This window comes from Anarhichas minor, unplaced genomic scaffold (genome assembly GCF_050575085.1).
Source record: "Anarhichas minor isolate MPS153535 unplaced genomic scaffold, ASM5057508v1 ptg000074l, whole genome shotgun sequence".
NCBI lineage: Eukaryota > Metazoa > Chordata > Actinopteri > Perciformes > Anarhichadidae > Anarhichas > Anarhichas minor.
The window spans coordinates 9732006-9743814 of record NW_027466520.1 but is presented as its reverse complement, the minus strand read 5'-3'; the positions used below and the strand labels follow the sequence as shown (position 1 = coordinate 9743814).

Below are 11809 nucleotides of genomic sequence, written 5' to 3'. Positions count from 1 at the left end.
CCTCTGGTGTTTTGTTCTTTGTTGTTTACCATTTCCAACACTTTGTTCCTTCATTTCTAAATACGTTTGTTTTACACTGATACTTTACATCTGAAATGAGATGGTTTCTAGTTTACACACAGTCTCTACTACGGAGGAGATGAACAAAGAAATGGCTTTCCCATGACTCCTAAATGATTTTTTTTTTTTTTGCAAAGAAAACTTGAAGCATTATTTTGGGGGATTAGCTCAACCTCCTGCATCAGTCTCATCCTGAGTTAAAGTCTGTCCTTTCCTCTGATATAATCAAATACATGTCAACCAACATTTGAATTAACAATGTAATCAAAGTTGGAGAACATGTACAAAAACTCTTTTCTTTTTTTTAATGTGGTTTTGTTTGTAAAAGAAAAAAAAACGCCTTGAAAAGACCGTTTGCGTTTTTCAATCGATTCAGCAAAGTTCCTAGTTGCACGTGAAGGATCAAAACGTTATAATCGCTAATAAAATATTAAACGTCACACAGAAAATGTCAATGAGACATTTTGAATTCATAAACACAGCATTTGTACATAAAACAATTATTTCGAGTATTTTATTTGCTTTTTTCTTATTTACAGAAGGATCATCGCAACAATTGGGAGCAGAAGACGTGCCTGGAAGCTTTCATTATTCTTTAATGGTCCAATTTCAAATGTAGTTGAACTAGGCTACACGAGGAGTGGAACAGTTTTTAAAGATTTCTTTCTCTCTAAAAAAAAACCCTGCTTGTGACTTTACATTCGTCACGTTTCTTTCTTGTCATGTAGACGCACAAACACACTCCGTGGGGTTCACATTTTCATAATTTGTTTAACCGCGTATAATGAAATGCCATCAAATCTAAGATATTTTTATTTCAAAGACAGGTTCACACATTTCCATTCTGTATCAATCAATTCTCTTAAAAGGTAGGTAAGTAAGTAAACAAACCTCGCACTAGGAGCGATAGGCGGTCTATTATTTTGCATCGGACTATATTGCACAGTTGGTTAAATACCAAGCTATCCTACAGGGTCGGCAGGAAAAATGCTGAGGTCGTGTTTTCGATCTAGTTTTGGTTTGATTTTTTACTGCCTGTTAAACGCGACGATTGTAGGCTATGCGTGTAATCGTTTATATTAACCTACGGTCTGTATTTATTAATTTATTGTTGAAAAAGGAAGCTGTCTTCAATTCACTAGAAAGAAAACATTTACATTGCAGACCTAAAAAAAATATAAGAAGCGATAAGAGCCCTGTAGCTGTATGGATATAAAATCAGATTTGTAAAGAGATGGGGGGGGGTGGCAGCTGCAGCTGGAGCATGTTCTGATCTCCGCTGCGGTAAGAGGCGGAGGCTCATTTGCACCGTCAGTACAATGTGAAGAACAAGCAGAGACAACCCAGCAGACAATAAACAAAGAGGCTTGCCATGTGCGCTGCAGCTGCTGCATATGCACCCACACACACACACACACACACACACACAAGCGTGCACAAACGCACAGTTGAGCTGCAGTGAGGAGTCGTGGCCGCCAGGGGGCAGCCTGACCCATGCAATAGCAGAGACAGATAGAGAATCATGTTAGTTGCGTGCAATGAAAAGTGAAGATGCATATGAGCTGTGCTTCCGGGAAGCTTCTCTTAAACAAGGGTTCTTATCCATGAGTCAGCAAGCATCCAGCCTGCTGAAGTGTCTTTGCAACACAATAATCCCCTACCATCTTCGTTGAGGCTATGTTGCTGAACCTGACCTTTGACCTCTTTATTGGGGCATAAGAGAATCGTTTCCATGAAGCTCCATTAAATGTCCTTTATTTATTTATTTCCATTTTTAGGGTCTCTTACACAACGTATCGTGACAATGTTAGCATATAGGATCTATAGCTGTCCTAATACAAGCTGCAGTTACTGCCAACATGCATTTAAAGGTGTAAAAAACAAACTTAACTCAGACACGGTACAAAAAATGGAAAACTCCCATGTAAATTAGCATTCATTTACTGTATGGTACATCTTCATGTTAACATTTCATAAAGATGTGTTGTTTGAACTGATGTTAAGCTGGCTGGTATTTCTCTAACCGCTCAAGCAAGACCTCTGAGTAGCCGGGGGAGTAGTACCTGAAAAACAAAAAAACACACAACCTGTAAATATCCTACACTGTGTTTTGTACTGAAGGATATTTTGTACGATATACACTGATATACCTTTTACCGTTATACAGCAAAATTCTGATTTCTATATTTGCTTTCTACAAACCCAATTGAACCTATTTCATTTAATGTGTTTACTCTTACTTGATTCTAATTATACTGAGTATTTCTCTCCTTTTTTTCTTCTTCATTTAGGCAAATTATTTGTTGAAGTATTTTGTTTCTCTGAATAAATGCAACAAAATTATGATTATGTTATGATTGTTATAGGATGGGGTGGAGGAAGAATATAGTCTATAAATGTGCTGCTTAGTCAGCACACAGCTCTGAAATCATTACAGTGTATACCAGTCATGTGATAAGTCACTCCTAGATTGGTGTTTACAGCTCTCAGAGGTGTACAAGGTTTTGATGTCAACAAAGTATGTGTTTTAGCATGCATGTGTGTGCGCGTGTGTGTGTGTGTGTTTGTATTGGCGAGAGAAACACACCTGACTATCTCTTCAGGAAAACAGCTGTTGATAGCGTTGATGTGCTCCTGTAGAGGGGAGCCAGGCTCTGCGTCGATCTCCTGCAATTTCTTCAGCCCCCCGCTGGTCACAAACAGACGGCGAGCCTTACTGTCATTAGGCAGCACCTTTGATGGAAGGGAAGACAGAGTGTATATATATATATTTTTTTTTTTACATTTTCAAAATGCAGATTGCTGATTCATGTTGTGATACTAGTTGTAGATACACTCACCTTGCTGAACTGGCAGACAACATGCTTGAGGATGTTGCTTGGAACATCGTAGAGCAGGGGCTCCAGACCTGGCAGGTAGGTGCACTTCTGCAGAATGCTCTTTAGAGCCTTCTTACTCTGAGAAGAACAAGAGGGATGATAAAGTCATATAAACCATTACCCATTCTCTCTTTTCTTTACCAAGTGACCTTTGACACCAGCTGACCTGTGACTCAATGTAAAATAAGAGTTTATCTCGTCCTCTTTTAGTGCTTGGTGAAACTGCTCTTAAGACTTATTTCCATTACAGAAACCAGTTACTTGTGCCTCAATATAAGTGTCAACTGATGAAATATTACAAGGTACATGCAGAAATCCATAAGTTCAATTTAGCAGCTTTAAATATCTTTTTTAAGAGCCTTTCCGTAAATTTTAAGACCTCATCGCCATTTTGAGTTCTAAGTTCTATGTGGTAAACATTCATAGTTTAGTATGTCTGAAAAAGTGAAAAGAAATGTCATTATATAGTATGTTATTAAAAAAGTTATTAAAAAGTCACACTATAGCTTGTTGAGAAACATCATAGTATAGTATGTTGAAAAATTGATAAAAATCCATAGTATAGCATGTCGTAAAATGAACACAGGTGTATGAAAACATAGCTCAATTGGTAGAGCATATGCCCTTTGACTTGAACCTGAATCATGTTCATGGTGGCCTCAGGTTCAAATCTTACTTATGTAGCCATTTCCTGATAGACGACCCATCGGTAAACTCTTCCAGTCTTACTCTATCAAAATCTTGCACACAAAAAAAAAATGTATATCCTTAAAAAAGTCATGGTATAGTATGTTAGAAAAAAGTCATGGTATAGTAAGTCATAAAAAGGTCATAATGCTTTTGTCTGGGTTTCTAGTGTATTTCACTCTTTCTACCTCATAAAAAAGTCATAACATATCAAAATAATTAAATAAAAAGTCATAGTATAGCATGTTGAAAAAAGTCATAAAAAATGGTCATAGTATAGCATGACGAAAAATATCATAAAAAAGTCATAGTATAGCATGTTGAAAAAAGGCATAAAAAAGTCATAGTATAGTGTGTTGAAAAACGTCATATGTCAGATAAAGCCTTTGACATATGGGACATAAATAAAAGATGTCCCGTATGGTCTAGCGGTAAGGATTCCTAGTATTCTCCCAGGTGACCTGGGTTTGACTCTCGGTATAGGAATCAAATTTTAAGAAGATAATATAGAAAACAAATCAAGAATTTAAAATACATCGCAAACATTCATAGTCAAAAGAAGTAATAAAAGTGTCATAGTTAAGTGTGTCTAAAAAAGTCCTAGTGTAGGATGTTGAAGAAAGCCATAAAAAAATCATACTATTCCTGGTTTTCACCCATGCCGCCCGGTTTCGACTTAAAAAGTTATAGTATAGTATATGGTAAACATTCATAGTTTAGTATGTCTGAAAAACGTCATAAAGAAATCACACTATAGCATGTTGAAAAAAGTCATAGTATAGCATGTCAAAAAATATGATAAAAAGTCATAGTATAGCATGTCGAAAAAGGTCATAGTATAGCATGTCGAAAAAAGTCATAGTATAGCATGTCGAAAAAAGTCATAGTATAGCATGTCGAAAAAAGATGATAAAACATCATAGTATAGCATGTCAAAAAAGTCATAGTATAGCATGTCAAAAAGATGATAAAAAGTCATAGTATAGTATGTCAAAAAGATGATAAAAAGTCATAGTATAGTATGTCGAAAAAAGTCATAGTATAGTATGTCTAAAAAGTCATAGTATAGCATGTCAAAAAAGATGATAAAAAGTCATAGTATAGCATGTCAAAAAAGTCATAGTATAGCATGTCGAAAAAAGATGATAAAAAGTCATAGTATAGCATGTCAAAAAAAGTCATAGTATAGCATGTCAAAAAAGATGATAAAAAGTCATAGTATAGTATGTCGAAAAAAGTCATAGTATAGTATGTCAAAAAAGATGATAAAAAGTCATAGTATAGTATGTCGAAAAAAGTCATAGTATAGTATGTCAAAAAAGATGATAAAAAGTCATAGTATAGCATGTCAAAAAAAGTCATAGTATAGCATGTCAAAAAAGATGATAAAAAGTCATAGTATAGTATGTCGGAAAAAAGTCATAGTATAGCATGTCAAAAAAGATGATAAAAAGTCATAGTATAGTATGTCGAAAAAAGTCATAGTATAGTATGTCAAAAAAGATGATAAAAAGTCATAGTATAGTATGTCGAAAAAAGTCATAGTATAGTATGTCAAAAAAGATGATAAAAAGTCATAGTATAGCATGTCAAAAAAGATGATAAAAAGTCATAGTATAGTATGTCGAAAAAAGTCATAGTATAGTATGTCAAAAAAGATGATAAAAAGTCATAGTATAGTATGTCGAAAAAAGTCATAGTATAGTATGTCAAAAAAGATGATAAAAAGTCATAGTATAGCATGTCAAAAAAGATGATAAAAAGTCATAGTATAGCATGTCAAAAAAAGTCATAGTATAGCATGTCAAAAAAGATGATAAAAAGTCATAGTATAGTATGTCGGAAAAAAGTCATAGTATAGCATGTCAAAAAAAGTCATAGTATAGCATGTCAAAAAAGATGATAAAAAGTCATAGTATAGTATGTCGGAAAAAAGTCATAGTATAGCATGTCGAAAAAAGTCCTAGTATAGCATGTCGAAAAAAGTCATAGTATAGTATGTCATAAAAAGTCATAGTATAGTATGTCATAAAAAGTCATAGTATAGTATGTCGAAAAAAGTCATAGTATAGCATGTCAAAAAATATGATAAAAAGTCATAGTATAGCATGTCAAAAAATATGATAAAAAGTCATAGTATAGCATGTCGAAAAAGGTCATAGTATAGCATGTCAAAAAAAGTCATAGTATAGCATGTCAAAAAAGATGATAAAAAGTCATAGTATAGCATGTCAAAAAAGATGATAAAAAGTCATAGTATAGCATGTCAAAAAAGATGATAAAAAGTCATAGTATAGCATGTCAAAAAATATGATAAAAAGTCATAGTATAGCATGTCGAAAAAGGTCATAGTATAGCATGTCAAAAAAAGTCATAGTATAGCATGTCAAAAAAGGTCATAGTATAGCATGTCGAAAAAAGTCATAGTATAGCATGTCAAAAAGATGATAAAAAGTCATAGTATAGCATGTCAAAAAAGATGATAAAAAGTCATAGTATAGCATGTCAAAAAAGATGATAAAAAGTCATAGTATAGCATGTCGAAAAAGGTCATAGTATAGCATGTCGAAAAAAGTCATAGTATAGCATGTCAAAAAGATGATAAAAAGTCATAGTATAGTATGTCATAAAAAGTCATAGTATAGCATGTCGAAAAAAGTCATAGTATAGCATGTCATAAAAAGTCATAGTATAGTATGTCATAAAAAGTCATAGTATAGTATGTCGAAAAAAGTCATAGTATAGCATGTCAAAAAATATGATAAAAAGTCATAGTATAGCATGTCGAAAAAGGTCATAGTATAGCATGTCAAAAAAGATGATAAAAAGTCATAGTATAGCATGTCGAAAAAAGATGATAAAAAGTCATAGTATAGCATGTCGAAAAAGGTCATAGTATAGCATGTCGAAAAAAGTCATAGTATAGCATGTCGAAAAAAGTCATAGTATAGCATGTCGAAAAAAGATGATAAAACATCATAGTATAGCATGTCAAAAAAAGATGATAAAAAGTCATAGTATAGTATGTCGAAAAAAGTCATAGTATAGTATGTCAAAAAAGATGATAAAAAGTCATAGTATAGCATGTCGAAAAAAGATGATAAAAAGTCATAGTATAGCATGTCGAAAAAAGATGATAAAAAGTCATAGTATAGCATGTCAAAAAAAGTCATAGTATAGCATGTCAAAAAAGATGATAAAAAGTCATAGTATAGTATGTCATAAAAAGTCATAGTATAGTATGTCGAAAAAAGTCATAGTATAGCATGTCATAAAAAGTCATAGTATAGTATGTCATAAAAAGTCATAGTATAGTATGTCGAAAAAAGTCATAGTATAGTATGCCGAAAAAAGTCATAGTATAGTATGTAAAATAAAATCATAAAAAGGCATAGTCATAGTCATAGCATGTCAAAAAATGACCATAGGTGTATGAAAACATAGCTCAATTGGTAGAGCATATCCCCTTTGACTTAAACCTGAATCATGTTCATGGTGGCCCCATGTTCAAATCCTACTTATGTAGCCATTTCCTGATAGACGACCCATCGGTAAACTCTTCCAGTCTTACTCTATTCACTCAAACTCTAACAAAATGTTTATCTTAAAAAGTCTAGCATGTCAAAAAAAGTCAAAACAATGTCACCGTATTGTGTGTTGAAAAAGTCAAAAAAAAGTCATAGTATATATAACAATTTGATATAAATACCATAAGGTTAGCCTGTTTTAAAATGAATTGTGTGTATTTCATCAGATTATTTGTATTGGCAGGCTAATAAAAAGTATAAGGCTAATACATTTATATATTTGCAACACTATCAAATTATTTCGATTCAAATGTTGAAATAAACCACAACTATATACAACTATATTCTAGCTCATTGTCTAACACCACTCAATAACGTTATAAATCAAAAACCATGGCATCAATAAGCACATGTTTTGTGTCCCCTGGAGACAGTTTCTGTTGTAGTGTGAGCTACTTGCATATTGTATATTACATATATATACATATTTGGTTGTGTTTTTGTGGTGAAATTTTTTTTTTTAATTTGCTTGTGTTTAGTTTTTTTGCATGGCTTTTCTTAATCTTTAGTTCGTTGAGCTCTCAGGGCTACTGTAGTTATTGGCCCAAAGTAAAAAAAACTAGTAATCCCAAATCTGTCTGTTTTTGAGAGGCAAAACATGAGCTGCAGCTCTTACTTTGGCCTGCAGGTCCTCTGAGCTGTTGGCGTCCATGTAGAGTTCCAGCAGTTTGGTCAAGAGGTTAGCGGTGGCCACCGCCTTAGCGTGCTCAGGGGTGTGATGACCTATCTGGCCGATGGACCAGGCTGTGGCCGCCTTGATGTGAGGCTCATGCTCCTCGGACAGACACAGGGCCAGCTGGGACACCCCCTGTGGCACAGGAAGACACACAGCATGATAGGGCTGGTTCAGTCAATATGACCTATATACTGGACCTAGTCTGTGGGTTTTAGGGGTGGGTTTAGTTGTCACATGGCTTAAGGAGGGGAATCACAAGAGAGATTACCACCTTGGAGAGAATGACAGCCATGGCGAGGCTCTCACTGTGAGCTGCCACATATCCCAGCATCATGATCCCAGGCAACCGCAGGTTTCCACAGCAATCGCCCAGATTGTCTATCACAGCTCCCATGGCACCACAATTCACAATCACCTGGGACAGCTGGAAACACAGACACAGATTACTTTTGTGTCCAGACATGCACGTCGGTGCCCACAAGTGTGAGAGAGTGCCGTACCTCCGGTGTGTGCTTCACCACCTCCCTCATCAGAGTGGTGACGTTCTTCTTGACATACTCATCTGGGTCTTTGAGGCAGGCCATCGCTGCGGGGAAGATCTCAGCCTCTATCACCATCTCTGCCAGGCTGACCGAGTGTTTGCTGATCTGACTGAGGGCTGATAACACCTGCCTCTGAATGGAGACCAAAATGATGTCTGAGTTATTTCCGGAGCTCATGCATTTTTTTGTAAATTCAATCACAAGCTTCATGTCCAGCATCTACGCTGAAATCTCACTGTTATTCATTAGATACCTGGTTCTTTTGAGCTACACTTGGAGGTTACATTTATTCAATTTAATTAAATTGACTATGTAGTTGTTTTTTAAGTTGAAAAAAATCTACCTGCAGTTAATGCTAATATTCTTTAAATAAAAAAAAAATGAAGATGCCACTTTTTGCTCAAATGTCACCACTTTTTCAGGTTTCCAAGGCTGATAGAAACCTGACTTCTTGTATTACAAGATCTGTAATGCACACACAATTTAGTTTTTCTATTCCACCACGTAATGTTTTGTCAGAAGTGTTGAGCTACTAAGATGGTAATTTGTCCTTGTAGTAAAATGTTTCCTGACATTCTGCATTTCAATAAAAATGTTTTGAAGATTTCTTTCTAAATCCCAATTCATCCACAATTGGATCACAATGCATTGCATGAGATGCTCATAGGGCAAGATGTTTGTTAAAAAGGTGAATAAAAGAGCAACAAGACAAATAGATGGAGAATGGAGAATAACATTGAGCCCAATAGAATCATAAAATAAATAAAATATATATATATAGTTAGACGTCTATAGCTTGAGTACATTTTTTGAACAGAACATTTTTCACAAATATGCATTTAAGGGTTCTGCTATAATCATTCATTCCTATTATGTGAGTCTTTTGAGCTCTCCTACCTTCAGTTTGGCGTCTGGGTTGAGGATCATCAGTGCCAGATGTGCAATGGCTCCATTCTCCACCACAGTCTCGGCAAGCTCAGGTGTGTGCTTGGAGATGTCGCTGAGGGTGGAAGCTGTGATGCGTTTGAGGGCCATCACAGGCTCCAGAAGACACAACACCAGCAGGGGGACCGCACCCGCGTCCACGACCGACTGAGACAACACTGCACAGCAATAGAGAGAGGTGTGAAACATGGACACAAACACACACAGAGGTAAAGGATGTAGTGCCAGTGCAAGGAGAGAATGCTGGCAAAGAATGGAAATCATAGAAATCTAAGCATGTCAGTGTGTGTTCCTTACATGCATTGTGTCGTGCGATGTAGCCCAGAGCCCAGGCAGCAGCCTCCTTCACCCCGGGGTCAAACTCCTCCAGGCAGAGAACCAGGGCATCAACTCCCCCGCAGTCCACCACAGCCTGGGACAGCTCAGGGGAGTGTTTGGCAACTGCACGCAGCACAAACGCTGCTGCCTTCTTACAGAACCTCTGAATACAAACACACACACACACACACATCCATTGTCACGGCCCAAATTAAGGTATAAACCAACATTAGACTTCCATTGTGAATGAGATACTAGGCAGCTGTATTGTTCCATGAGTTGATGACAAATATCCAAGTAGAGCCTGGAATGAGATTTGATATTTATCCCCTGTGTTGTAAAAAAAAACAATTTGTTTTTAACATAAGGATTCAATCATCTCATGTATCCTCGTCCTTGTGTTTTGTTCTCATATACTTTAATTCCTCATTGTTTGGGGTTCCATACCTACTGCATGTGTAAGAATAGGAATAATTGCAAAAATCAACTAATTATTTTCTTTCAAAAACAACTTTCTTTTCTTTTCCAGTCAATAGAAACACTGGGCTTTCATATTTGAGCATTTGTGTGTTGTCAACCCACCGTAAACAGCTGTGAAGCCACGTCAGACATTGTGATTTTGTTTCCTAAAGGTTCCGATGGAGATTTTTCGCTAAAGTGCAACAAAATTCTTCTTATCATATTTGACATAAAACGTTGAAAAATGTAACCTGAATTGTGTGCAATGTTATGCTTATAAGAGACTGCAATATCCAATTAACAACAAGAGCTAAACCCTCTGTGTCTTCTCTGAAAGAGCTGAGAGGCAGGAAGAGAGAAAACAAAGGCCTGGTTGCTCTCATGGTAAAGGGCTCTTAGGTTCTGAAGTAGCCCCCAGGCGAGCTGCCAAGTAGCCCAAAACCCACTCTAACATCCAGGGGGCTGACCCTGAGGGCCTGCAGGGCCTCCTTCCTCTCTCTTTCTCAGACAAACACACACACACACACACACACAAATGCACCAGCCTCTAAAGGGCGGAGACGGAGCATTGGACAACCTGTCTCTATGAAACTATAGCACTTGTGTTACCAAAGGATGAGATACTGACATTCTGCGAGACCAGAGAGTGGACCAGCTGGGGCAGGATGTCTTCCTTCACCACGGCCGTGGCCAGGTCATCGCTGTGGTCTGCCAGGCGGCCCAGAGCCAAAGCTGCCGTCTGCTGGATGCTGGGGACCACATCCAGCAGGAGGGGACGCAGCATGGACATCACACCTGCAGGAGAAGAGAGCAGTTAACACTTGGAATAGCAAAGCTAAAGCTAACACGGTCCACTGGTTATGATCCAGCGTTGGTTTCTTACCAGCATTTTGAAGGATTTCTATGTTTTGTGGTCTGGCTGCCAGATCAGCGACAGCTTGCACAAACTGCATCCTTGATTTCTGATACTGCTCAAAAACTGCAAAACACAAACAAACAGAAAGACAGTTTGACTTTAAGCTGCATAATCTCAATCAATTATGAACCAAAACAGCTGGTGGATCTTACCTTGAATGATCTGTCGTTGAGTCATTGTCACCCTGATGGAAAAGCGCCTCCTCCTAAAGAGTTATTATTTACTTTAATGACTTTATCACAGGATTCAATGCAGCGTTTCTCCTGGCCGTCTCCAGGTTTGAGTTGGATGGTGTTGTTGTTAAGTGTTGGCGTGGCAACAGACAGGAAGCAGATTGGCGCTGCGGTCGAAGATCGTCTCGTGTAAAGATGACTCACCCTGCTACTTTCGCAATCCGCCTTTTTTTTTAGCCTGCACAGCATGGCATTGTGCTCATTTCTTTCTTTTCAACTTCTGCTGGCCTTGCCTGCTCGAGGAGTTTGTCCTCGGATGAGCTGCCTGTGCGAGTTCTTCTTGTTGCTCTTTGTAAATCCAGTATTTAAAAAGTGACATGGCCAAAATAAAGCTTGTCATTATTATTATTAGGCCGTTATAATATGTGGGCTCATTGAAATGTGATCACTCCAAACCCTCCTTCTCTCGGTTGGTGTTTGCGTGGGTCTAATTGTGCTGTCGAGCCTGCAGATGAGAGAAAAGAAAAGGCGATGATAACAATATGTGAAGGAATTTCAACAAAAGTA

General features: G+C 37.1%; 1 protein-coding gene across 1 annotated transcript; it reads right to left on the bottom strand.

The window, feature by feature from the left end:
• Positions 1–1603: 1603 nt before the first annotated feature.
• spag6 (sperm associated antigen 6) lies at positions 1604–11246 on the bottom strand. Its single transcript, XM_076080227.1, has 11 exons — positions 11222–11246; positions 11037–11132; positions 10782–10948; positions 9674–9857; positions 9329–9534; positions 8390–8563; positions 8161–8313; positions 7830–8021; positions 2901–3017; positions 2648–2793; positions 1604–2123 (listed from the first exon to the last, which is right to left on the bottom strand). The coding sequence occupies exons 1-11, from the start codon at positions 11244–11246 to the stop codon at positions 2060–2062; spliced, it is 1524 nt and encodes a 507-aa protein (XP_075936342.1). The 3' UTR covers positions 1604–2059.
• Between the last annotated feature and the right edge of the window lie 563 nt (positions 11247–11809).

Excerpts from the sequence above, each read along its gene's own strand:
- spag6 (XM_076080227.1), bottom strand. The coding sequence starts at position 11,246 with ATGACTCAACGACAGATCATTCAAG. Across the intron at positions 9,858-10,781 it reads ACTCTCTGGTCTCGCAGAAT|AGGTTCTGTAAGAAGGCAGC; the intron begins GTCAGTATCTCA and ends GTTTGTATTCAG. Across the intron at positions 9,535-9,673 it reads CATCGCACGACACAATGCAT|TGTTGTCTCAGTCGGTCGTG; the intron begins GTAAGGAACACA and ends ATTGCTGTGCAG.